Genomic DNA, 27939 nt, shown 5'->3' on the forward strand with positions numbered 1-27939 from the left:
AAACTTAAGAGAAATAGTAACTACATGCAGGATATGGACCTTGTTTGGATTTTGATATGAACAAACAACCAGAAGAAAAATTATCTATAAGACAGGTGTGAAAGCTTGAATGTGTGTAGGTTTTAGTAAGGAATCATTAATTTATTTAGATAGTTTAATGTCATGGTTGTTATATAAAAAGAAATTCTTATCAGGTAGAAATCCATATCGAATTATTTACATGGTAAATGACATTATGTCTAAGATTTGTTGTAAAATATTATAGCAGAGAATGAATAAGAAAATAGAATGGAATTCAAGAGAAAAAACAATTAACACAATGCTAATTTTTGAAAAGATAAGTGACGAATAGCCTTCAACATTATTTAATATTCTTCCAAATCTTTCCATGATAAAATATTTGAAAAAGTACTTATTGAAATATTGTATACTTTAAAGTAAAACAAAAATAATTGAACTTTGCTTTTAAGGCATTTAGTTTTACATTGTAAAATAAACAACCTCAACCTTGGATGAAAAAAAGTCTGATTCCTCAGGACAAATAATTAAAGTTGTCTTTTTTATTCAGGCAGAATAAAACAAGAGATTGAGGGAACTCCAGCTTGAAAAAGAAGAAAAATTGGCTCTGGAATTGGCAAAATTAAAACATGAAACTCTAAAGGATGAAAAGATGAGACAACAAGTAAGAGAAAACAGGTATTGTGGTTTCTACTAACTGTATTTATTTAGTCAATTTACTATTAAACTTTTAAGTAATTCTTAGCACCTGAAAGTGAAATTTCTTTGTTTAGATCATTGCATTTATTTAATATTTTGCCTGGAAATATTGCTTTAAATCCCAGAATATTCATTTGAGAAAATAAGTTGTATTCATAGAAGTAATTGTTGAATATTTAATAAATATCAGCCCTTTCTGTTCTTTCCATTAAGCAAAAATTTTAAAATGACTTGTTACAAAAAACAGACTTACTTATTTCTAGAATAGATTTCTATTTTTTATTAGTTCATTTTATTCATACATAATACTAGGGTTCACTTTGACATATAAACATGAAATGTAAGTCCCCAATACTTCTCCTTTCCCTTCCATCCTCCCTCCCCCCCATTCCCTTTCTCTACTTCACTGGTCTTTCTTTTATTTATTTATAGTTTTTTTTTGTAATTAGTACTTTGTCAATATACATAAAAATGAGCTTCACTATGGTATTTCATATATTTAGATAGGAAATTTGGTCAGATTCATAGAATAGATTTCTTAATGTTTAAGATTAAATGACTTTTTAGGGACAGCCATGTCACCTGCTGATGAAAACTTATGGCCAACTTAATGTTCATTCTGTTTCTGTATAGTTGAATATATTGGAAATTTACTTTGATAATTGTTCCTTTTATTTCAAAGGACTTCTTTGTGTATCATAGGAATCATGGATGAGCTTCAGGGATTTTGAGCCTCATTAAAATATATATTCAGTAAATATATTGTATTTTTCTGGATCTACAATTTAATCATATTCTCTAAAAAATTATTAGTCCCAGGGGAGGAGGTGGGCTTAAAATTACTGCCAAAATCTATATGCTATACTAGTCTCAAACTATCTTTTTCAAGTCCTAATTCTCTAATAATTTTTAGCTATCATTTATGGCATTATATCACTTGAAGATGAAGCAAATATTTCCCCATGCCTTTTTCGAATTCACTGATAATAAGAGTTAAATAGAAGAGTTGTCCACATCTAGCATTGCAGATTAGATGATTCCGATTTTTGTTCCCTCAGAGAAAAGAGTCTGGAGAAAATGTAAAAATAAGAACCAGGAAAGGAAAGAAACCAAACTGGTGAGCCTGGCATTTGTAGCTGCATTTCTCCTGGAGGCTTCTGCTGTTACTGAAAACATAACTGAGAGTTATACAAAGCAGAGCTTGGCTGATAAACTCATGGCAACATGTTCAATACCATTCATCAAGTTTTACTCTTAAGTTCTTATTCCTTAATAATACAATTTAATTAGATTTTATTACATAGGCATGATGGATATCTTGTGAAAGATTAGTGTAGAATATCTAGAATAAAGCATGGAGAGATAAACGGATAAAAAATACAGATAAAAACTTAAAAGAAAATATGGGCTATGGTGGAAAGTTTTAACACACATAATTTTAGTCCTGGTTGCACAGATGAAAGACAATGATGTAGAAGCATTATTTGAAGAGATACTGGTCAAAAATTTTGAAAAAATGATACAAGACATAAAGTCTCAGTGTCAAACACACAAAATAATAAAAACTCTACCTAAACTCATCCTTGTCAAACTTTTGAAACCCAACAATATAAAATAATAGTAATTTTTAAAAGGATGGGGAATGTAGATCAGTGACAGAGGACTTGCCTAGCATACCAAAGATCCTGGATTCATTCCCCGAACTGTAAAACAACAACAAAATACATAAAAATAATAAAGCAGCCAGACAAAAAGGCTATTACCTTCAAATAAGCAATAATAAGAAATATCACTGAATTTTGAACTGAAACAGTAAAAACTAGAAGATGATTGATTTGAAGAGCTGAAAAAAATTATAGCTCATCCAGAATTCTATATTTTGTGGAAAAATCTCTTCAGAATTAAGGGCAGAATCAGTCAGTTGGATATTCTTTGAAACTGAATATGTTCACTTATCAGTGACAGAATTTTCAAGTTTTATTTTTTATTTTGTGTGTGAGCCATGCTGACATTTTGACAGACATGCAGAAATAGATTATTTGTTAGATTGATGTATTTATCTGCAAATTGGCAGGTCTAAATTCAGGGAACTTTTTGCTGTGGTGCTTAAAATGTATCATAAGCAATTCAGAATCACCTATATTAAAATTAGGCTCTTTATTTTTTTGAAACAAATACTTGTTTTTATTGTTAAAATTTTAACTACACTGCCTGGTCTCAGTATAGTTTTGATGTACATTTCTCAATTAATGAAGTGAATAGATTCCCTTCATTATATCCATTTTATACAATCATTTTCACCAAAGGAATTTTAAAATACATGTTTCTTAGATGCAGGAAAATATTCCCCCCTCTCATTTTTTATTGGTGCATTATAGTTCAACACACTGAAGGGATTTTGGGGGGTGATACAAAGGATTGGTCCCAGGGACACCTAACCACTGAGTCACATTCCCAGCCCTTTTTATTTTTTATTTTGACACAGGATCTCACTAAGTTGTTTAGGCCCTTCCTAATTTGCTGAGACTGACTTTGAATTTGCAGTTCTACTGAGCTGCTACCATTACAGGTGTGCACCACTACACCCAACATTTGTTGTTACATATTTGTGTATGCACACAATATACAATATAACAACATAATTTGGCCAATATCATTCCCTGGCAGCTCCCCTCTTCTTCCCCACCTCCCACTCCCCTCTTCCACTCCACCTCCCACTACTTTCCTTTATTGATCTCCTTTTGATTTTCATGCCTGCACATTTTCCTTTCTCCTTTCTAGCTTCTGCATGTGAGAGAAAGCATATGACCCTTAACCTTGTGAGTTTGACTTATTTCATTTAACATAATTGTCTCTAGTTCCATCCATTTTTTTGTAAATGACATAATTTCATTTTCTTTATGACTGAATAAAACTTCATGATGTGTATATGCCACATTTTCTTTATCCATTTATCTACTGAAGGACACCTGGGCTGTTTCCATAGTTTGGTTGTTGTAATTGTGCTGCTATAAACTTGAGTATGCATCACTGTAGTATGATGACTTTGATTCTTCAGGATGAATACTGGGGAGTGGTATAGCTGGGTCATAAGATGAGTCTATGCCTCATCTTTTGAGGAACCTACATATTGATTTCCATAGTGGTTGTAGTAATTTACAATCCAGCTGCTGGCATAATAAAATTATTTCTTTTCTTCCATATCCTCTCCAGCATTTAATATCTTCATTTTTATTATTTACATTCTTGATGACTGCCATTCTGACTGGTATGAAATGAAATCTTAGTGTAGTGTAGGGGTTTTTCTGCAGAGTCAGGGTACTGACACTGGTATATAACCAAGGAGCACTTTACCATTGAGCTACATCCCTAGCCCTTTTTAAATTTTTATTTATTCTGAGACAGGGTCTCACTAAATTGCTTAGGGATTTGCTAAGTTGCTGAGGCTGGCCTTGAACTCATCATACTCCTGTCTCAACCTCCTGAGTCACTGGGAATACTACTATGCCTAGCCTCAGTGTAGTTTTGATTTACATTTCCCAATTGCTAATCATGTTGAACATTTTTTTCATATATTTGTTGGCCATTTGTACTTCTTCTTTTGAGAAGTGACTTTTTAATTCATTTGGCAATTTATTAATTGGGTTATTTGATTCTTTTTGGTGTAAAGTTTTTTAAGTTCTTTGTACATTCTACTCCTCTGTCAAAAGAGTAGCTAGCAAAGATTTTCTGCCATTCTGTAGGCTCTCTCTTTACACTCCTAATTGTTTTCTGTGCTGAACAGCTTTTTAATTTGATGCTGCCCCATTTATTAACTCTTGGCATTATTACCTGAGCTTTAAGGGTCCTATTGAGAAAGTCATTGCCTGTGTCTGTATGCTACAGTGTTGACCCTATGTTTTCTTCTAGGAGTTGCATAGTTTCTGATCTAATTACTTGGTCTTTGATCCATTTTGAGTTGATTTTTATGTAGTGTGAAAGATAAGGGTCTAGTTTCATTCTTCTACATATGAATAACCAATTTTCCTAGCATCATTTGTTAAAAAAGGTTATCTTTTCTCCAATGTATGTTTTTAGCATGTTTGTCAAGGATCAAGTGACTGAAGGTGTGTGGGTTTGTCCCTGTGTATTCTGTTCTGTACCATTGATCTGTGTGTCTGTTTTTATGTCAGTACCGTGCAGTTTTTTAATATAGCTTTTTATAAAAACTCTAGGTGTGGACTTTCTAATGAGTTTCCCTGGTAGACAGCATTTCTCATGTGTTGATACAACTCAGTAATTTACTAAGTGAACCACACATGTTATGTGAGATGCCACTGAGAGAAGACTTTTGGAAGCATGCACCTGGTTTCCTCTGGATTTCATCCATGTGCCTTCTTCCTTTGCCAATTTTGCTCTGTTACCTTTCACTGGAATTCTTTATAGTAGTTGAGTAAAACTATATGCTGAGTCCTGTGTAGCCTCTTAGTGAATTATCCAACGTGGGGGTGGTTGTGGAACCCCATCATAGAAGCAAAAGGAGAAAAAAGAGAACACAGAACCAAGGACAAGTAGAAGATACTGAGTTTGTCAACTTCAACTCAACTCTATTAGTAGTTATGGTAAACATATTTGAACTATTTACCAAAATAGATGACATATTGTACTGAAATGAAAGCATAACAGATTGTCAAAGGATTCAATTTACACATAGTATGCTCTCTGATTAAAGTGGAATTACACTAGATAACAGAAACAAAAATATTACCACAATGAAAGACCACTTCAACCACTTCGACAATGAATTACATAAACAAATCCAAGAAGCAAAAGATCAGTTATACAGGGAGATAGAGGTTATAAAAAACAAACAAACAGAAATCCTAGAAATGCAGGAAGCATTAAACCAACTTAAAAACTCAATTGAGAATACTACCAGCAGAGTAGAACACTTAAAAGATAGAACATCAGACAATGAAGACAAAGTATTTCAACTTGAGAAGAACATAGACAGCTCAGCAAGACTGTTAAGAAACCATGAGCAGAACATCCAAGAAATATGGGATAACATAAAGAGACCAAACTTAAGAGTCATTGGGATACAGGAAGGTATAGAGGTCCAAACCAAAGGAATGAGAAATCTATTCAATGAAATAATACGAGAAAACTTCCCAGACTTGAAGAATGAGACAGTATCCCAAATCCTAGAAGCCTATAGGATGCCGAATGTGCAAAATCATAAGAGATCCACACCTAGACACATTATAATGAAGATGCCCAACATACTGAATAAGGAAAGAATTTTAAAAGCTGCAAGAGAAAGGAAGCAGATTACATTTAGGGGTAAATCAATCAGGATAACAGCTGATCTTTCAACACAGACTCTGAAAGCTAGAAGATCCTGGAATAACATATTTCAAACACTGAAAGAAAATGGGTTCCAACCAAGAATTGTGTATCCAGCGAAATTAAGCTTCAGGATGGAAGATAAAATTAAAACCTTCCGCGATAAACAAAAGTTAAAAGAATTTGCAGCTAGAAAACCATCTCTTCAAAACATCCTTGGCAAAATATTACAGGAAGAGGAAATGGAAAATATAAATGAAATCCAACAGCGGGAGGTAGTACAGTAAAGGGAGGGGATAATCAAAGAGGAAAACAAACCATGTTTAGTAATATAAATAAACAAATATGGCTGGAAGAACAACCCATATCTCAATAATAACCCTAAATATTAATGGCTTAAACTCACCAATTAAGAGACACAGGCTAGTAGAATGGATCACAAAACAAGACCCAACAATATGCTGCCTTCAGGAGACGCATTTGATAGGAAAAGACATACATAGACTGAAGGTGAAAGGTTGGGAAAAATCATATCACTCATATGGACTTCGGGAACAAACAGGACTGTCCATACTCATATCAAATAAAATAGATTTCAAGCCAAAGTTAATCAAAAGGGATAAAGAGGGACACTACATCCTGCTCATGGGAACCATACACCAACAAGACATAACAATCATAAATATATATGCCCCAAACAATGGTGCAGCTATGTTCATCAAACAAACTCTTCTCAAGTTCAAGAGTCTAATAGACCACCATACAATAATCATGGGAGTCTTCAACACACCTCTCTCACCACTGGACAGATCTTCCAAACAAAAGTTGAATAAGGAAACTATAGAACTCAATAACATAATTAATAACCTAGACTTAATTGACATATATAGAATATACCACCCAACATCAAGGAGTTACACTTTTTTTCTCAGCAGCACATGGATCCCTCTCAAAAATAGATCATATATTATGTCACAGGGCAACTCTTAGACAATATAAAGGAGTAGAGATAATACCATGCATCTTGTCTGATCATAATGGAATTCAACTGAAAATCAATGATAAAAGAAGTAAGGAAAAATCATGCATCACTTGGAGAATGAACAATAGGTTACTGAATGATCAATGGGTTATAGAAGACATCAAGGAGGAAATTAAAAAATTCTTAGAGATAAATGAAAACACAGACACAAAATATCAGAATCTATTGGACACATTGAAAGCAGTTCTAAGAGGAAAATTCATTGCTTGGAGTTCATTCCTTAAAAAAAAGAAAAAACCAACAAATAAATGATCTAATACTTCATCTCAAAATCCTAGAAAAAGAAGAGCAAAACAACAGCAAAAGAAGTAGAGACAAGAAATAATTAAAATCAGAGCTGAAATTAATGAAATCGAAACAAGAGATACAATTGAAAAAATTGACAAAACTAAAAGTTGGTTCTTTGAAAAAATAAATAAAATCGACAGACCCTTAGCCATGTAATGAAGAGAAGAAGAGAGAGAACTCAAGTTACTAGCATACGGGATGAAAAAGGCAATATCACAACAGACACTTCAGAAATACAGAAGATTATCAGAAATTATTTTGAATCCTTATACTCCAATAAAACAGTAGATAGTGAAGGCATTGATAAATTTCTTAGGTCATATGATCTGCCCAGATTGAGTCAGGAGGATATTGACAAGCTAAACAGACCAATATCAATTGAGTAAATAGAAGAAACCATCAAAAGACTACCAACTAAGAAAAGCCCAGGACTGGATGGGTATACAGCAGAGTTTTACAAAACCTTTAAAGAGGAACTAATTCCAATACTTTTCAAGCTATTTCAGGAAATAGAAAAAGAGGGAGAACTTCCAAATTCATTCTACGAGGCCAACATCACCCTGATTCCTAAACCAGACAAAGACACTTCAAAGAAAGAAAACTACAGACCAATATCTCTAATGAACCTAGATGCAAAAATCCTCAATAAAATTCTGGTGAATTAGACACAAAAACATATCAAAAAAACTTGTGCACCATGATCAGGTAGGATTTATCCCTGGGATGCAAGGCTGGTTTAATATACGGAAATCAATAAATGTTATTTACCACATCAATAGGCTTAAAAATAAGAACCATATGATCATCTCGATAGATGCAGAAAAAGCATTCGACAAAGTACAGCATCCCTTTATGTTCAAAGCTCTAGAAAAACTAGGGATAACAGAAACATACCTCAATATTGTAAAAGCAATCTATGCCAAGCCTCAGGCTAGCATCATTATGAATGGAGAAAAACTGAAGGTATTCCCTTAAAATCTGGAACAAGACAGGGATGCCCTCTCTCACCACTTCTGTTCAACATAGTTCTCGAATCACTGGGCAGAGCAATGAGACAGACGAAAGAAATTAAAGGCATAAAAATAGGAAAAGAAGAACTGAAATTATCACTATTTGCAGATGACATGATTCTATACCTAGCAGACCCAAAAGGGTCTACAAAGAAACTATTAGAGCTAATAAATGAATTCAGCAAAGTGGCAGGATATAAAATCAACATGCATAAATCAAAGGCATCCCTGTATATCAGTGACAAATCCTCTGAAATGGAAATGAGGACAACCACTCCATTCACAATATCCTCAAAAAAAAAATAAAATAAAATACTTGGGAATCAACCTAACAAAAGAGGTGAAAGACTTATACAATGAAAATACAGAACCCTAAAGAGAGAAATAGAAGAAGATCTTAGAAGATGGAAAAATATACCCTGTTCATGGATAGGTAGGACTAACATCATCAAAATGGTGATATTACCAAAAATTCTCTATAGGTTTAATGCAATGCCAATCAAAATCCCAAAGGCATTTCTTGTAGAAATAGATAAAGCAATCATGAAATTCATATGGAAAAATAAAAGACGCAGAATAGCAAAAACAATGCTAAGCAGGAAGTGTGAATTAGGCAGTGTAGCAATACCAGACTTCAAACTATACTACAGAGCAATAGTAACAAAAACAGCATGGTACTGGTATCAAAACAGGCAGGTGGACCAATGGTACAGAATAGAGGACACAGAAACCAATCCACAAAATTACAACTATCTTATATTTGATAAAGGGGCTAAAAGCATGCAATGGAGGAAGGATAGCATCTTCAACAAATGGTGCTGGGAAAACTGGAAATCCATATGCAACAAAATGAAACTGAATTCCTTTCTCTCGCCATGCACAAAAGTTAACTCAATGTGGATCAAGGAACTTGATATCAAATCAGAGACACGGCGTCTGATAGAAGAAAAAGTTGGATATGATCTACATACTGTGGGGTCGGGCTCCAAATTCCTCAATAGGACACCCATAGCACAACAGGTAATAACTAGAATCAACCAATGGGACTTACTGAAACTAAAATTTTTTTTTCTCAGCAAAAGAAACAATAAGAGAGGTAAATAGGGAGCCTACATCCTGGGAACAAATCTTTACTCCTCACACTTCAGACAGAGCCCTAATATCCAGAATATACAAAGAACTAAAAAAATTAGACAATAAGATAACAAATAACCCAATCAACAAATGGGCCAAGGACCTGAACAGACATTTCTCAGAGTAGGACATACAATCAATCAACAAGTACATGAAAAAATGCTCACTATCTCTAGCAGTCAGAGAAATGCAAATCAAAACCACCCTAAGATATCATCTCACTCCAGTAAGATTGGCAGCCATTAGGAAGTCAAACAACAACAAGTGCTGGTGAGGATGTGGGGAAAAGGGTACACTTGTACATTGCTGGTGGGACTGCAAATTGGTGTGGCCAATTTGGAAAGCAGTATGGAGATTTCTTGGAAAGATGGGAATGGAACCACCATTTGACCCAGCTATTCCCCTTCTTGGTCTATTCCCTAAAGACCTAAAAAGAGCATACTACAGGGACACTGCTACATCCATGTTCATAGCAGCACAATTCACAATAGCAAGACTGTGGAACCAACCTAGATGCCCTTCAATAGACGAATGGATATAAAAAATGTGGCATTTATACACAATGGAGTATTACTCTGCATTAAAAATGACAAAATCATAGAATTTGCAGGGAAATGGATGGCATTAGAGCAGATTATGCTAAGTGAAGCTAGCCAATCCCTAAAAAACATATACCAAATATCTTCTTTGATATAAGGAGAGTAACTAAGAACAGAGAAGGGACGAAGAGCATGAGAAGAAGATTAACATTAAACAGGGATGAGAGGTGGGAGGGAAAGAGAGAGAGAAGGGAAATTGCATGTAAATGGAAGGAGACCCTCAGGGGTATACAAAATTACATACAAGAGGAAGTGAGGGGAAAGGGAAAAAAATATAAGGGGGAGAAATGAACTACAGTAGAGGGGGTAGAGAGAGAAGAGGGGAGGGGAGGGGGGAGGAGGGATAGTAGAGGATAGGAAAAGCAGAAGAATACAACAGACACTAGTATGGCAATATGTAAATCAATGGATGTGTAACTGATGTGATTCTGCAATCTGTATACAGGGTAAAAATGGGAGTTCATATCCCACTTGATTCAATATGTGAAATATGATATATCAAGAACTATGTAATGTTTTGAACAACCAACAATAAAAATTAATAAAAAAAATTACCAATCTTTGTAGATTAGTATATTTTCAAATGTATTTCAAAATAACCTTTGGATCAAAAAATAATAATAAAAATTTAAATTAGAAAGTATTTTCACTGATCATGAAAATACCTCATAGTAGAAGTTGTGGGATTGGAGTGACATTAACAAAATAGCAACATGGGCAGCTCCAAACTCCTGTTCCTCCTCACCTCTTTCCCTACCAGAAACATCAAAAAACATGGAGAAATAGTCAGAACCAAATTTATAAAAACTCTGGTTAATATCCAAAGATTTATAGCAACCAAGAAAATATTGAATCAAGAAAAAGGCACCTTAAAAATGGTAGGAAAGTTTTGTGGTACGTTTATTCACCCTTGTCGGATCTCCTCCTAGCTCCAAGGCAGTCTTTAAGCCCATGTTCCTAGTGAGACCTTGCTCCCTGGTTTAAGGAGGTAGCAGAGCATACTTTATTTACAATGTACTGTTTTTGTCTGTTCTAACTTGCCTTGAGGCTACCTGAAGGATTAACACAAAATTTTCATCTCTGTTTGACCTAACTCAGAACTCATTCTGGTTGGAAGAAAAATTCATATTTCTGATAAAGATTTAATATTCAGAATATATAAAGAAAAATGATAATTCAACAACAAATACCAAACAATCCTTTTAAAACAATGGCTAAAGCACTTAAATAGACATTTATATCAAGAAGATACACAATAGGTGATAAGCACATGAAAAGATATTCAACATTATTAGTCACTAAGAAAATGCAAATTAAAGCCACTAAAAGGTGTTATTTCATCAGTTAGGCTTGTTAAAAACAATGGAAAATAACAATTGGAACCCTCAGACATTGCTGATAGGAATGTGAGTCATCCATTAAGGAACTAAGTTATTTCTCCTATGGATCTAAAATAATACCAGTTGTATACTATCTTTGAGAAAATTTAAAATGTCGTCACTTAATTTTCTGTGGAGCTTAATTCTCTTAAGAATCTGCAGATTTAAATTTGACTTTTTTTCCCCACAGTATTGAGCTCAGAGAATTGGAGAAGAAATTAAAAGCAGCTTACATGAATAAAGAAAGAGCAGCCCAGATTGCTGAGAAGGATGCCATTAAATATGAGCGAATGGTAATGTTGTTTCTGGTCACTTTTTTGTTTTTATTTATGATACTAAAAACAAAGAGTCCTTTTTTTTTTTTAAATTGTTGCATTCTGTAAATAATTTACACTGCACGATTTCCAAATACTGGTATACCTTTCAGATTCTTAAGGTATCCAAAATCTTCAGTGATTTCATTGGAAACATTGTTTAACTTAATATTAGACTCTTTTAGCTGAAAACTATATTTTTTGCATGTTGATTTATATTTTGATAATTTTGTATAGGAAACTTGTCTGTTTTACAAAAGCAGCCACTTTCTCAAGTTTCTATTTGTTCCCCTTTTCTAACTCCTCACATGCTACTCAGTTAAGGGAAAGAAATGTAATACAGTATAAATATAAAGTACAGTTCATAAGTTAACACAAACAGGGTATACCTTATCTCTTGAGTTTGTATCATCACACAGAAAGGCCAATTATATATGAATGTATGTACACATAGATATGTATATCAACATAAATGTGTTCATACAGTTATAGAGGTGATATCAAAATAGTTAACTAGTGCAGTATTCATTAGGTATAGATGCAGGCTATAAATGGTATATATGTTTTGTGTGTATATATATATATATATATATATATATATATATATATATATATATATATACATACATTTGTAGAAATAAATATAGCATGCTATTAATAATGAAAACCTTAGGTATAGCAACTGGTAGGAAAATTTGAGAGGCTTCATTGCCTCTATCCTGTATTTGAAAGGTTGAAAGGATATCCTCTGTTTGAAAGCATAAATTCTATTCTTTCAAAATAAACTAGAACACAATGTATGATTTGTACAGTGGTTTGTAGTTTTAATTATCCTGATAGTTGAGGTTATTCAAGATCATTATAGATATTCTAATCTGATTTCTAAAAGAATTGCTGCTATTTTCTAAGTCAAAATTGATCCACAAAATTGAAACCAAATATTCCTAGGACTTGGCCTAACTAGGTGTCAGATATCTAGGTACTAGTATTTGGCCTTGTCTCTCTGAGCTTATGTTTTCTCATCTATAAAATAAGAACAATATATTTCTATAAGTATGTTGTAATCTGTACATAAAAGTTTTTTTTTTTAAAGAATTTAGTCAACATGTACAAAGAAAAGTGTAAAGAAATTTTGGTTAAGATACATTAACAGGATACATGTTATAAGCATTAATTATATAACAAATGACATTTATCATTCATATTTTAATCTGCTTTTTATATTTGATGCTGTTAAAGCTATGACGTGGACCAGGTGCAATGGTACATGCCTGCAATCCCAGCGGCTTGGGAGGCGGATGCAGGAGGATCATGAGTTCAAAGCCAGCCATAGCAATTTAGCAAGGCACTAAGCAACTCAGAGAGATCCTTTCTCTAATAAAATACAGATGGGTCTAGGGATGGGCTCAGTGGTCGAGTGCCCCTGAATTCAATCCCTGGTACCCTACCCACCCAAAAATGCTAGGATGTGATCATAAAGGCAAACATTAATTTTTAAAAATGCTCCATTATATTTAATTTAAACATATTATGTTAAATGATTTGAAATTGCTCAAAAGAATTAAGGGGTTTAATCCACCCAAGAAAAGGATTGTCTCTAACTTAGTGGGAATAGTACAGAGTGAGTGTATTCAAACTGCAGAAAACAGGCACAGTAGCATATATGACCCTTTCAAGTAAAAGAGATTACAAAGGGCCTTTAATTCATGAGAAAGAAAAAACTCAAGGGCTCATGGCAGGAAAGAAAGCTTCAACTAGGAGAAACTTAATAGCTGATAAGAGTCATTTAATAGCAGACCTGTATGAAAATGGTAGTACCATCTTGATTCCAAATAGCAACTGATACTATGAAAAATTAAAATCGAAAATCAACTTATAACAAAAGAAAAAGATCACTACTGCTTTCACAGTTTAAAATGGTTACTAATAAAGTTCTCATAATTTTTATTACTGTTTTTCTGGTACAGACTTATTGATTATCCTTATCAGGTATTACCCACGCATTTCTAGGGTCTGACTCATCGTTCAGACCCTTTAGGTCACAATGACTTTCTTTTGACTTTTTTACCTAGACAGCTGAAAAATTTTATTTTATATAACAGGCTTTATAATGTTCAGTTACATTTATTTAAAGTATTCTATCATACTGGTTTCAGATTTGAAAAGAGAAAGGTAAATTTTGTTTTAATATCAGAAACGTGATGCTGAAATAGCCAAGACCATGATGGAAGAGCAGGAGAGAATGATGAAGGAAGAGCATGCTGCCGAAGACAGAAAAAACAAAGTGAAAGCACTGTACTGTCTTGACTTGGAGAAACAACTGGAAGAACAAGAGAGAAAAAAGCAGGAAGCTTATGAGCACTTGCTGAAAGAGAAACTCATGATTGATGAAATTGTTAGGAAAATCTATGAAGAAGATCAAATGTAAGTTTGTCATGGAGACTTAAAATTCTTAATGCCTGAACGTTTACTTCAGATTGATCACAGGTTTGTTGTGAAGAGTTGAAGCACATATAACAGTGTGAATACATAGTAGATGCTCAATAAATATTAGTTATGATCACAAAAATTGAGACCAGTTCTTCTTTATCTTTGTCAGCATGATTGTTAATAAGTATCTCATAATTAATAAATGCTTATTTACTGACTAAATCTTTGTTTCTTAAATATATCCATATCATATGTTATGGGACATGTTTTCTGATAAATTTCCTTAGTAGACAGTTTAATAGTATACTACAAGGCTCACATTAATAGGTCATAGCCTTTCTGAAATGAGATGCATAAAACTCCATTAGTAGGTTAAAAGAGAAGTACAGTAGTATTTTATCCAGAGAAAATTTGTAGTGTTATGTAATAGGCATTTGTTGTATTAATGAACAAACTGTAAATAGGGAAATTGTTTCCCTATACATTATTATTAACAGAAGGAACTTTTTATTTTTTGATATTTTATTATTTCTTTTACTATAAAACTATATCTGCTATTGTTCTTTAGGGAAAGACAACAAAAATTAGAAAAAATGCATGCAACTAGAAAATATATTGAGGAGTTTCAGAAAGAGCAGACTATCTGGAGAAACAAGAAACGTGAGGAGATGGAAGAAGAAAACAGAAAAATTATAGAGTTTGCCAACATGCAGCAGCAAAGAGAAGAACATAGGATGGCAAAAGTTCAGGAAAATGAGGAAAAAAGGCTGCAGCTTCAGAATGCGGTATTAAAATAACCACTTCTCTGACACTGGTGAATTTCTGAAATAATTAGGTATCGAATTTGGATCCTATAAATATATATATTTTTTAATTTAATAGCTGACTCAGAAATTGGCAGAAATGCTGCGGCAACGTGAAGACCTGGAACAAGTACGACAGGAATTATACCAGGAAGAACAAGCTGAAATATACAGGAGGCAACTAAGAGTAAGTTTCAGATATTAAAAGAATTATTAATAGAAGACTACAATATTGAGATGAAGCAGTAGAATGAGTAAATTTAAACCCAACCTATTGATAATCGCACTCTAGGTAAATGGTGTAAACAATGCAGTTAAAAGACATTTTCAAGTTGAATAAAAAAGCTTCACTCAGAGAACAGTTCATAGACTGTATCATAAAAAGTGTAATGTAACTGTGTTGTCTATAATCAGCACAATTTATGTATGAAGACAACATGTAATTTAAAGCAAAAAGAGAAAAACATACTGCATAGACCCTAGTCAATTAAAAGCAAGTTGGAGTGCCTATTTTAATATAAGACCAAGTCAACTTCAGAACAAGGATTTTTGTAAGATTAATGTAGTGGATATAATAGTTCTAAAGGCATATGAACTTAACTAGCAAACCTTCATAATACATGAAGCAAAACTGACAGGTTTGAAAAGAGAAATAGACAAATACACAATCAAGAGTTAAAGATTTTAATATTCCTTTCTTATTAATATATAGACTAAGTGGTCTGAATCACAGGTTACAGTGCTGAGCAACAATGTCAGCAAACCTGACCTGACATTCAGAGAATACTTCACCCAAAAGCAGCAGGATACAAATTCCATTCAAGTACAAATAGAACATTCACCAAGACAGACATATTCTAGGACATATCTAATTCTCAATAAATTCACAGGGTTTTAAAACATACCAAGTATGTTTTCTGACTACAGTATAATTAAATTAGGAATCAATATTTAGAATATACCTGTAAAATCCTTAAAAATATTTTAAATAAACAATGTACTTCTATATAAGCAGTGAGCACAAGAAGAAATCATAGTGGAAATTAGATTTTTCAAATTGATGATAAAAGAAGTGTATACCAAATATGTGTGAAGCTGCTAAAGCAGTACTTAATGGGGAGTTCATGTGTTTTAATAAATATGTTAGAAAATAACAATAATGAAAAATTTGTGATCCTAAGTCTACACAAAAATTTGTATATTAATGTTCATAGCAGCAGCATTCATAATGGCTAAAAGTGAAAATAACCTAATGAACTTATAAGCAAAACATATCCATGTAGTAGAATATTATTCAATGATAAAGAAATGAAGTGCTGATATGTGCTAAAGTATTGATGAAACTTTTAATTTTTTTCTTAATTTTAAAAATGTATCTCAGGAATGTTATATAAATGGGAAGAAATAAATATGTAACCTTTTGAGAGTGGTTCTTTTTTGCTGAGCATAATTTCCTGGAGACTCATTCATGTTGCCCTTTATCAATATTTTGTTCTGTTTATTATTGAGTAGTATGTCTTTGATATGCATGTACCAGTTCATTTGGCATCTGGAATGTCTCCAAGTTTGGGCTCTTACAAATACAATACACCTGCTATAAACATTCAGGTATAGATTTCTGCATAAACATAAATTTTCATTTCTCCTGAGATAAATGCTCAAGATTACATTAGCTGGGTTTTGAGATAACTCTTGTTAGTTTTGTAACTGCCAAACTGTTTTCCAAAACAGCCATATCATTTAACACTCTGACTAGCAATGTATGAGTGATGCAATTTCTCTGCATTCTTGCCAACCTTTGGTGTTTTCACTATTTTTTAATTTTAGTCATTTTAATAGCTACGTAGTGATATCTTATTGTAGTGATATCTTGTTTTAGATATCTTATTGTAGCATCTCCCTGATGTCTAATGATGCCAACATCTTTCCATATGCTTACTTACCATCTTTTTCAGTGAAATATTTCTTCTTGTCTGCTGATTTTCTAATTGAGGTGTTTGTTCATTTGTAGAGTTTAGAGAGTTCTTTTTGTATTCTAAATACAAGTCCTTTGTCAAGTAGGAAGTTTACAGATATTTCCTCCTGGTCTGTAAGTGTCTTGTCATCTTCCCAACAGTCTTTCTCAGGCCAAATGTTTCAATTTCAATAAAGTCCGGTTTGTCAATTTTTCCTCTATGAGTCATGAGTTTTTGGTGTCAATTCTTTGTCTAGATTCTGAAGAATTTATTTTTTCCTAAAAGTTTTTTATTTGCATTTTTATTTTTTAAATTTGTGATTTTCAGTTAATATTTTTTACAAGGTAAGAGACATAGATTGAAGTATAATTTTTGCCATTGGATGTCCAGTTGTTCTACACTATTTATTGGAATGACTCTCTCTAACACTTGAGCTGCTTTTGCACCTTTGTTAGAATACAATTGAGCTTTTTGAATGAGTCTAAATCCTGAGACCTCTTATTTTGTTCTCTTCACCAATACCACCCAGTTTTGATTACTCTAGCTGTATAGTAGTTCTCCAGAATTGTTTTAACTATCCTAGTTCTTTTACCTTTCTGTATAAATTTTGGAATAAACTTGTCTCTGTCTGCAAATAACCTTGCTGCAAATTTGGTAGAAATCGCATTAAGTCTGAATATCAACTTAGGGAGAATTAACATGTTCTATCTTCTAGTACATGAGTACAACATAGCTCCCTTTATTTAGATCTCTGTATTTTTTCATCAGTGTTTAAATAGTTTTCAGCATACAAATCCCATTTTAGTGTCCATGAATTCATTGCTAGTGAGTTGATTTTTTTATGTTGATCTTGTATCTTACAATCTTGCTAAATTGACTTATTAGCTGTGTCTTCTATGAATAGAGACAATTTATTTTCTTCCCTTGTAATCTGTATACCTTTGATTCCTTTTTTTTTTTTCGCCTATGTATTGGCTAATATTTCCAGCATCATTTGCTAGCATTATGTTGAATAACAATGTTGCCCATCTTAGGGGGAATGCATTCAGTCTTACACCGTAAAGTATAATGTTAATTGTAGAGTTGTAACAGATGCTCATAGGGTCATATGCTTTTTCTTTAGCCTGGAGAACTACATCGATTGATTGCTGAGTACAAAACCAGCCTCGTATTCCTAGAATAAATCCCACTTGATCATGGTGAATACTTATTTTAAATGACTGAATTCTATTTTATAATACCATGTTAAGGATTTTTGCAACCATATTTGTGAGGAATATCAGTTTGTAGTTTTCGTTTTTTATACTGACCTCAAGGTGATTCAGCTTCATAAATGAATGGGGAAATGTTTCTTCCTCTTCTATTTCTGGAAGAGATTATAAGGAATTTGTATTAATTTTAATTTGTTAAATGTTTATAGAATTTTCCTTTGAAACCATATTGGCTTGGATTTTTATTCTGAGGGAGTTTTAAATGATTAATTCAAACTCCTTGATAGTTACAGAGCTATTCAAATTATCTTTGATATTTGGTGAGATTTGGTAGCTTGTGTTTCTTAAGAAAGTGATCCATCTTTTTCTAAGTTGCCAGATTTATGTGTGTAGAATTGTTTGTAGTATTCCCTTATTATCTCTTGATGTCTGTAGGTCTCTACTGATATCCTATGTTTCATTCCCAATACCCGTCATTTATTTATATATTTATTTTTGATTAACTGTATTAAAGGTCTTTCAGCTTAACTGATTTTTTTTTTAAAAAACAGCCTTTTGTTTCATAAATTATTATCTTTTTGTTTTCTAATTTTAAATCCATTAGATTCCAGGTCATATATTTATTATTTTCTTTCTCTTGCTTTCAGTTTACTTTACTTCTCTTTTTGTAGGTTCTACAGGTAGAAGCTGAGATTATTTTAGACTTTTCTCACATGCATGCAATTAGTGTTACACAGGTTTACTATCTTTTATTGTTTTCAGAGTGTTCCATATTTTGGAGTGTTTGGACTTGGGAATATGTTTATGGACTTCACTGGTTGAGCATCCTTAATCTAAAAACCCTAAGTCAGAAATTCTCTAAAATCCAAATCTTGACATGCCAGCATGATGTGTAAAAGCTTTGGATTTTGGGTATTGTATTTTTTGGATTAGGGATACTGAACCTGCATATGCATTTTCCTAAATGTGTGTGTGTATTTGGTGCTATAAATGTCTCTCAGTCCTTATTTAGTTGCATCTCACAAATTTTGCCACATCTTATTTTCATTAACTAAAATTTACTTATTTTTTTCTTTTTCTTCCTTTTCTGTACTGGGGATTGGACCCAGGGTTGCTTAACTACTGAGCCATATCCCCAGTTCTTTTTTATATTTTTATTTAGAGACAAGGCCTTGCTAAGTTGTTAAGGCTGGCTATGAACTTGCGATCCTCCTTCCTTATCCTCCCAAACCACTGGGATTACAGGTGTGTACCACTATACTTGGCTCTGATGTTTCTTAAGACTTCTTTCTTGATTCATAAATTATGGAGAATTATGCTGCTTAATTTCCAAATATCCAGATATTTTTCCTGCTATCTTTTTAGTTACTGATTTCTGGTTTGATTCAACTGTGGTCAGAGAACACATTCAGTTTGATCTCGATTTCATTAAATTTGTTCTGGGGCACTAGAGTGCATATTCTGCTCTTGTTGATTAAATAGTTTATACATGTTGGTTAGGTACTACTTGGTGATATGATGTTGACTCTCTCACATCCCTACTGATTTTCTGTGTTGGTTTTTCTGTCAAGTGTTAAGAGAGGGTTTATTGATGTCTCTAACATATTGTGAATTTGTGTATTTCGCCTTTCAGTTATATCAGTATTTTTTACATTGAGGTATAATTCACATGATATAAAATTTACCAGTTTAGCTATTTTAAATAAAAGTGTATAATTCAGAGGCATTTAGAATGTTCACAATGTTGTGAAACTATCACCTCTAATTCCAAAACATTTTCATTACCTGAGAAGGGTATTTGTGTGCATTCTCTTCTACCCTAGCCCCTGACAACCACTTGTCTACTTTGTGTCTTTATAGACTTTACTACTGGTTATTTCATATAAATGTGACCTTTTATGCTCAGCTTTTTTCTTTTAGCATATTTTTTTTCTTGTGCTGAAGATTGAACCCAGAACCTTGCAAATGCTGGGTAATCTGCCACTGAGCTGCATCCTCAGTTCTAACATTACGTTTTTAAAAGTCATTCATGTATCAGTAATTCATTCCTTTTTTGACTAAATAATATGCATTATATAGACATACCACATTTTGTTTATCCATTCAACAGTTGATTGTTTTTGTTTCTACCTTCTGACGTTTTTGAATATTGCTACTATGAATATTTGTATACAAGTTTTTGTTAGAATGCCTTTAAAAAATTATTTTGGGTATATTCATAGAAGTGGAATTGCTAGGCCATTTTGTGTGTTTGGGTGGGGGGGTCTGGAGACTGAACCCAGGACCTCAGTCATGCCAGGCAAGAGTTCTGTTGCTGAGCTATCTACCTCAACCCCAGTATGGTAATTTTGTGTTTAATTTTTTTATGAACTGCCTAACTTTGCTTTTTACAAAGGCTGTACCATTTTATATTCTCATGCTAATAATGTCTGAGGGTTCCAATGTCTCCACATTTTTACCAAATCCTGTTATTTTATTTTTTAATATATTAACTCAAAATGGGTCTCAGATATGAACAAAAAAGCTAGAACTATATAATTTACAGAAGCAAACACAAGAGGGTCTTCATGAAATTGGGAATGGCATTTGTTGATAGGTTAAAAGAAGGCATGTCTTTTAAAGAAAAATTTAGAGATTGGGCTTTTTCACCATTAATAACTTCCTAACATTTCTAGGAAAATGAAATGCAAACTACAGTATGGGATAAAATATTTCCTATATTTCAATCTTGCAGAAAACATTTATGTAAGTTGTAAAGAACACTTTACTGTATGTATACTGAAGTCTTTAAAGAATCCAATCTTTAAGTAAGCAAAAAGATTTTAACATATTCTTCACAAAACAAGATATATGTATGTAATAAATTGTATATAGTACTATTGTTCTGTATAATAATTTTCAGCTTTATCAAAACAATTGTTCTTTTAGATACACTGTTTCATTAGTGAGGAGGAAATTGATACATACATGTATTAATATAAAATACACTGCATGTATATTCTTGATTAATAACATAAATTGTAAAAAATATGTATAGACCCTTTAGAATATCTTAATGTAATTTACATACATAAGATCAAACTGTGCAGAAGAGTTAATGAAATGATAAATGAAGGCATATCATGTATTTATGAACAAATAGGAAGCAGATAGATTCAGGGTTATCACCAGATAAAGTAGAACATCAAACAAATCCCAAGTATTACAGATTAAAAAATATAATTGATACTGAAGGTGTAATAAAAGAAACATCTAATCTTCCATGTATCATTGCCTTGAAATACATAATTTTTAAAGCTGTTAGAAATAGAAAGGAAATTTACCAGCATAATGCAAGGTTGTTTAACACATCACAAGAAATTAGTAAGAAATATTTTAATCAACTAACTAAATATTCAAAAACATCTTTCTCGGTTATTGATTGAAGAGAAAAACTGCAACTATTCAGAGGATGCTATTTCTATATATCAAAATATATAAGATTTTATAATACTGATACCTGTGGCAATTAGTGAGAAGTTTCGTGGAAAAAAAATAGGCAGTGAACTTAGAAAAAGGATACAAATCCAAGTATTAGATCGAGAATGTATAAGGAAATAAAGATTACAAGTGGAAATTAACTAAGATTTGGAAAACACACTATCATCAATTAATCCAGTTGCTTACTATTAGGGAAAAACTAAGACATTTTATCAAAAAGAACATAAGAAAGAAAAAGTCCAAATAGATTTAGAAAGGATAAGTGGTCTATCAAAGGAAATATAGAGATGATCAGGGGAAAAAAGAGAGGTTACTTATTCAATTATATATTAATGTGGAAATCTAAACCAGCTGATTTTCCAAATTAAAAATAATTTCAAAAAATGTAGTATGATCAGGCAAAATATTATGACGGATATCTCCTGCCTCCAAAATCTTTTGTGCCTTGCCTCATGTCCTCTTAATCCCACCTCCAATTTCAGTGACAGCTATGGAGAACTTTTATGAAAGCTTAGACTGACTCGGTGCTGACAGTTTCTGGGAGCAGAAAGTTAACATCCACATAACTCACAAGGTCCTGTCAGGACTGAGCCTCAGTTGTCCACCATGGTCACCAGCTCAGCGATGTAACCTTGTATGTTAGCTTTTCTTCCTTTTCTGTTTTACTGTGCTTGTCCCTCATTACTGTTTACTAGGATTATCTCCCCCATTAAAATATCTAGTCTTTGTAGGAGAATCCAGACTAGGAGATTACCTGAAAGTTCCCAGAGTCAAAGTAGTTTTATAGCAATTTATTTCAAGGTTTCAATAAACAGCTGTTTCTAAAACCACAGAATGGAAAATCATGCAGTTCATGGTATATAATTAGAATAATACTGATCTAGACTTATCAAAGAGTACAGGAACACTCTATATTGGAAATATTTTATTTTTGCCAAACATTTACCTGTTTTTTAGCTAGATGTCTTCACTATTGAATTGAACTAAAATTTTGTATGGGAGATAGATTTCAGGAAATATCAACTATATTACTATATTAAATTTGGTATATATTACATTTCTGTATGCAGAGTGTTGTGATAAACTCTAGAGGAATTCCAAACCAAATGAGACAATAACTCTACCCTCAGTGAGCCTTCTACATAATACATAGCAAATAAACACAAAATATATATCATAGAAACATTTATGCAGCCAGCATCTCAATGAAAAACAAAATATGTCCTCTAGGAAATTATTTTCAGTGAGGACATATGACATATTATATATATATATATATATATATATATATATATATATATATATATATATATATATAATATACAATTAGATGATAAATTGATCTTTTTAAATTAAGAGGCCAGAAAGGAAGATGAATATTAGACTGGAGAAAACTTTATAGACAGAGTAGGACTTCAAGGAACATAATGAAGAAGGGATAAAGAAGAGATGAATACTCAATGTAGCTATACATAGGAACAGTGTTGATAAAGCTGATGTTCACTTACTCCTACCCTCCCTTTTGGAAACAGTTGTTTTACTATATTATAAAAACTAAAAAGTAAAAACGACTCTTCTTTTAGTTAAGGTCTTCATATGACCTAGATTATCTCCCACACTTGTTTCCCTCCTTTTAAGGTGTGAAGATACAAGTGAGCAAAATGAGATAACAGCCACACCACAGGAAAAGCAGATCATTTGGGGGCAGTTTTGACAGCATTGTCATGGGGAAACCTTAGTTTTCTGGTCCTTTCAGAAGTCCTGTATGCGACACAATGACCTGTAGTAAATGTTTTATGGTCCCTGTTATTTGTAAGAACCCTCACCAATACAGTTGTTAAGACAGTTATTTTAGATGCATTGAGGATATTGGCTTACATGGAGCTTGTGGTAGAATTGGGCAAAGTTGGTTAGATTTTTAAAAAAGTAATTATAACTTTATATGTATATGCAAATTATAACTTTATATATAATAAGTATATATGTATACATATACATATAATTTTTTATAACAGTCGTAATTGAATGGACAGATGATAAAGCAAGACTAGTAAAACATAATTAGAATTTAGTTATTAGATATGGATGATTACTGTAAAATTTTTTAAATTTTTTGGTGTGTTTGAAATTTTTCATCAGTGTTTGGAAAATAAAACTTGAAGGAAAAGAGTTTTGCTGCTCCAAGTGAATTTGAATTTCCCTGAAAATTGTCTAATTGTCATTGTTAGATTATTGTTTTTAAATTTTAGAGAATTTTGAGAATGAAGAGAGTATTAGAAGACTAAAGTTGGATAAATGCAGCTTTGATAAACAGGAATTTGGAAACTGAAAAATACTTAGTGGTTTGGACAGCTGTTTCCGGCAAGTTTCTAGAATGAGTCATAGTTGGTGCACATTTCAGAGACCACAGATTAATACAGTCAGGTGTGCAAAATTAACTTTTTTCAAAGTGCTATATGTTAATTATGAGTATAGAACCAAGATCAGAAATATATACAGTAATAGAAGGCTATCCAAAGGAACATGTCCTTTATCCAAATAGTTTTAAATGGTGGGGCAAAGTGTCATAAAAAGGCATAATTTTTTTAGCTTTTCATAATTGACTTCATATTGTAGTATTAAGCTTAGCCAACTGTTTCACTCTTTGTAAATTGGATTTAAAAAAAAATGATTACTAAATTAACTTATCTACATTATTTAGGAAAAAGTAAAGAGAAATTGAGAAAACAGAGAGAATTGAAGCAAGATTTTGAAGAACAAATGGCTTTGAAGGAATTAGTATTACAGGCTGCAAAAGAAGAAGAGGAGGCTTTTAGAAAAACAATGCTAGCTAAACTTGCTGAGGATGACCGAATAGAATTAATGAATGCTCAGAAACAAAGAATGAAGCAACTGGAACATAGAAGGGCTGTGGAAAAACTTATTGAAGAACGTCACAACCAGTTTCTTGCAGACAAGGTAAGAACAAAAGGTTTTTTGTTGGCACTCAACAGCAATCAACTTATCTGTTCATCCACTAAACATTTACTGAGACCTATTTATATGCCAGTGTTAGATATCTGTTTATCAATCATATGATATATTTTCTGACCAAGCATTTATTAAGGAATCAAACTATTTATTGGTGTTTTGTATGTGCTAAATATGGTTTGGTGTTGAGAACATAAAGGTAAATACAGCTAAGTCTATGTCATCTGTGAATTTATGGGCTTGATGGAGAGAAAAATACAAAAACTAATTATAAAGATATGTCACATGCATGTACTGTTATATAGATATGCATGGTGTTGTTGGCAGAGTAGAGCTGACAGGGCATGAGTACCTGGAATACTGTGTTAAGAAGCTGGACCTTTACCAGTGAGAGTCACTGAACGAGAACTGGGAGGTCAGACAAGTGTTGCATGGTCAGAACTCCTGCAAGCTGTGAAAAGGAAGGTATTTTGGTCACAGCAACAAAAGCCTAACACACCTTGGAAGCATTCCTAGATTTCCCCTCTTACTCAGTTAATGATTTTTAGTTGGTTACCAAATTGTACTGGTTCTACCTCAGCAATTACTCTGAAATCTAGTTCATTTGTAACTTTGTTCAGACATTCATTAGCATTCCCATAGACTAACTGAAATTGTCTTCTAACTGGTCACTTTGTAACACTAGTCTGTCTGCCACAAGTTACTAGGGTTTTAAAAGATCTCATCATGTCCCTCTCCTGCTTAAACTTCAGTGGACACTTACAGGGTAAAATCTCAATTTCTTAGCCTTGATATAAACCAGTCATGATTTTACTCTATACATTAAGGGACATGATTATTTATAAAGTACCTAGCAGTGTGCCTGATGTGTGATAAATACTTAATGTTAGGAAGCACAGTAATTAAGAAGACAGAAAGTTAAAAGATTTTGGAAATTCCCTTAAGGCTTTGAATCTTGCTTATAAACTGTAAAACCAGTGACTGACTGTCCTCTCTTATGGCTTGGAGAGATAGTCAGCAAGACATCTACAAATGGCAATGAAATAAAACCACCTCAACATACCTTATATACAATCAGAGACATGATAAATTGTGGTATAAAGGTATATTAAGAATTGTAATGCAAAAAAAAATAAAAAAAAAATTTTTTGAGGCAGAAGATGGAAAAAAAGAAAGAAAACCACCTAATGCATAAATTGTAAATTATAAAATTTATGTCTTAATTTTTTTAAAAAATCATGGACAGCCCCAGTATGAGGTTGTGGACTTAGCTTTAAGTGTCAGGAAGATTGGGCCATGTTTTTGTTTTGGCCTCAGGCAACAAAAAATCATCATTCCATTAGACTTACACTGCTAAGTGTGAGGTTCTGATTCTGCTTTTTAGAGTTCAGAACTGTTCCTAGCTAGTGTTTACTCTAAAGAGTTTTATAATTAGACAAAATCTGAAACTCCCCATAATTTCCTACTATGAGAGCTGTTCAGAATTTCTCTTAGATGGGTAAATAGGTTTCATGCTGTCTAAGTCATTTACACTATTTACCAGAATTTTTTTTAGGATATACACTTACTGTGACCAGTGTCCAAGGAAGGAAATTGCTATATTATACCTAAATGAGATACTCTGCATTATTGGACAAAAATCTAAGTGTGCTTTCCCCCAATATTACAGGAGTTTCTTACATCTCCCCTTTATTAAGAATGTCACAATTAGGATTAGAAATTGAATCTTATTAATGGTAGATGAGTGGTTAGTTTATTGTTCTCTCATATGAAAATCTACAAGTAGGCAATCCAGGGCTGAAATGGAGGTTGTGTTTCATGGTCTTCAGGGACTCAGACTCCTTTCTAGCTTTTCACTCTGGCATCTATGGGTGTAGCCATAGATGTGTATGATCTCACTCTGTGTGTATGATCTCAGCTAGATCTTTAACCTTTGTATCCATGTTTCAAGCAGAGATAGTGATAAAAGGTGGAAGCTTCCATATGAAGGTCACTTACATTCCACTGACTTTGTGGCCACAGCTGGCTATAAAAAAGCCTTAGAAGTGTAACTCAAAAAATAAAAATCAGGTACAACAATTTCATGGCAGATTCCAATACCCTATTTTATCCTAGAGACAAATTAATTAAGTGCAACTCAACCCTTGATTCAGTAGCAAGAATAATCAGTGAGTGAGAGTGTAAGTTTTTTCTCAGTTGAACATCAATGTTTTCTTATTCTGTAAAAAAATAAAAATTAGATCTAATATAGTAGATAAAAATATTTTGAGAAGCAGTTCCAGTTTTCAGTGGCATTGGATTCGCTGTGTGCCAGTATTCTTTTTTATATTTATCCAGTAACTTAGATGAGTTATTAGCTTATATAGAAGTTTGTTTTCACATACTCCATTATGGTTTACGTATCTTCGATGAGGAGTAGACTGAATAAGTAGTGACCTCAGTGTATTATTTCAAGGGAAAATTTAGCATTACTCTCAAGCAATTCCTGGTAGAGATGCATTACTATTTCAGTGATCTGCATTTTGTATCCTTCCCTATCCAATAGGCACATTTGGATACAGTTCCATGAGTCCCTAATTAAGACCTCAAACTTTGACCTACAGTCATAACATTTGCACTACATGGCACAGAATTTTAATGTGATTGAGTGTTAATAGTTTTTCCTGAGAAATGCTGGTTCTTCTGCTGGGATTCTTGCTGTTTCTCCTTTGCTTCATATGGACTTTGAAAAAATTTGATGTATATAAGAAAATATTTATCCTTTAGATTACTCTGTTTTATTCACTAATTGTTTTTGTCTTACACAGTAAACTGTTTTTACACTGTTTATTAGGAAATCATTCCTTTAATAGTTGGTATTGACATTTTGCTATATATACTTGTTTCCTTAAAAAATTGTAGTCATAACTATTATTCTTGTAACTTTAAAAAATGAAAAAACTTATGTGTGTACATACAAAATAGTATGAGATATTATGCACTAATATCTTTTGAACTTATTGTCACAAATAATTCATCAATTTTATCACCTAATTCACTGAAAGAACAGTTTTATTTGAAAACTTTTTAAAAAGATTAACATATTCTATGACCATTAATAAAACCTGATTTGCATTTCCAGCAATGTGAGCTGGAAGAATGGCAGTTACAGCAAAGAAGACAAGGTTGTATTAACAATATTATCGAGGAAGAAAGGCTAAAACTTCTCCAAGAACATGCTACAAAATAATTAGGATATCTCCCTAAGGTAAGTGAGATTAACTCAAGGTATAACCTTTGTGG

At 32.7% G+C, this 27939-nt stretch overlaps 1 protein-coding gene across 1 annotated transcript; it reads left to right on the top strand.

The window, feature by feature from the left end:
* The first annotated feature begins 670 nt into the window (after positions 1 to 670).
* On the top strand, positions 671 to 27886 carry LOC143388399 (meiosis-specific nuclear structural protein 1-like). The gene is made up of 8 exons (XM_076842190.1): positions 671 to 696; positions 11685 to 11787; positions 14003 to 14232; positions 14807 to 15023; positions 15121 to 15232; positions 23721 to 23737; positions 24403 to 24645; positions 27779 to 27886. Exons 1-8 carry the CDS (start codon positions 671 to 673, stop codon positions 27884 to 27886), a joined length of 1056 nt encoding a protein of 351 aa, XP_076698305.1.
* The last annotated feature ends 53 nt before the right edge of the window (positions 27887 to 27939 follow it).

The sequence above is a fragment of the Callospermophilus lateralis genome, unplaced genomic scaffold (assembly GCF_048772815.1).
Source record: "Callospermophilus lateralis isolate mCalLat2 unplaced genomic scaffold, mCalLat2.hap1 Scaffold_329, whole genome shotgun sequence".
In the NCBI taxonomy this organism is placed as follows: Eukaryota; Metazoa; Chordata; class Mammalia; order Rodentia; family Sciuridae; genus Callospermophilus; species Callospermophilus lateralis.

Coding starts and splice junctions, on each gene's coding strand:
- LOC143388399 (XM_076842190.1), top strand. CDS start 671: ATGAGACAACAAGTAAGAGAAAACAG. Junction 15,024..15,120: donor GGCTGCAGCTTCAGAATGCG/GTATTAAAATAA, acceptor TTAATTTAATAG/CTGACTCAGAAATTGGCAGA. Junction 24,646..27,778: donor ACCAGTTTCTTGCAGACAAG/GTAAGAACAAAA, acceptor TTGCATTTCCAG/CAATGTGAGCTGGAAGAATG.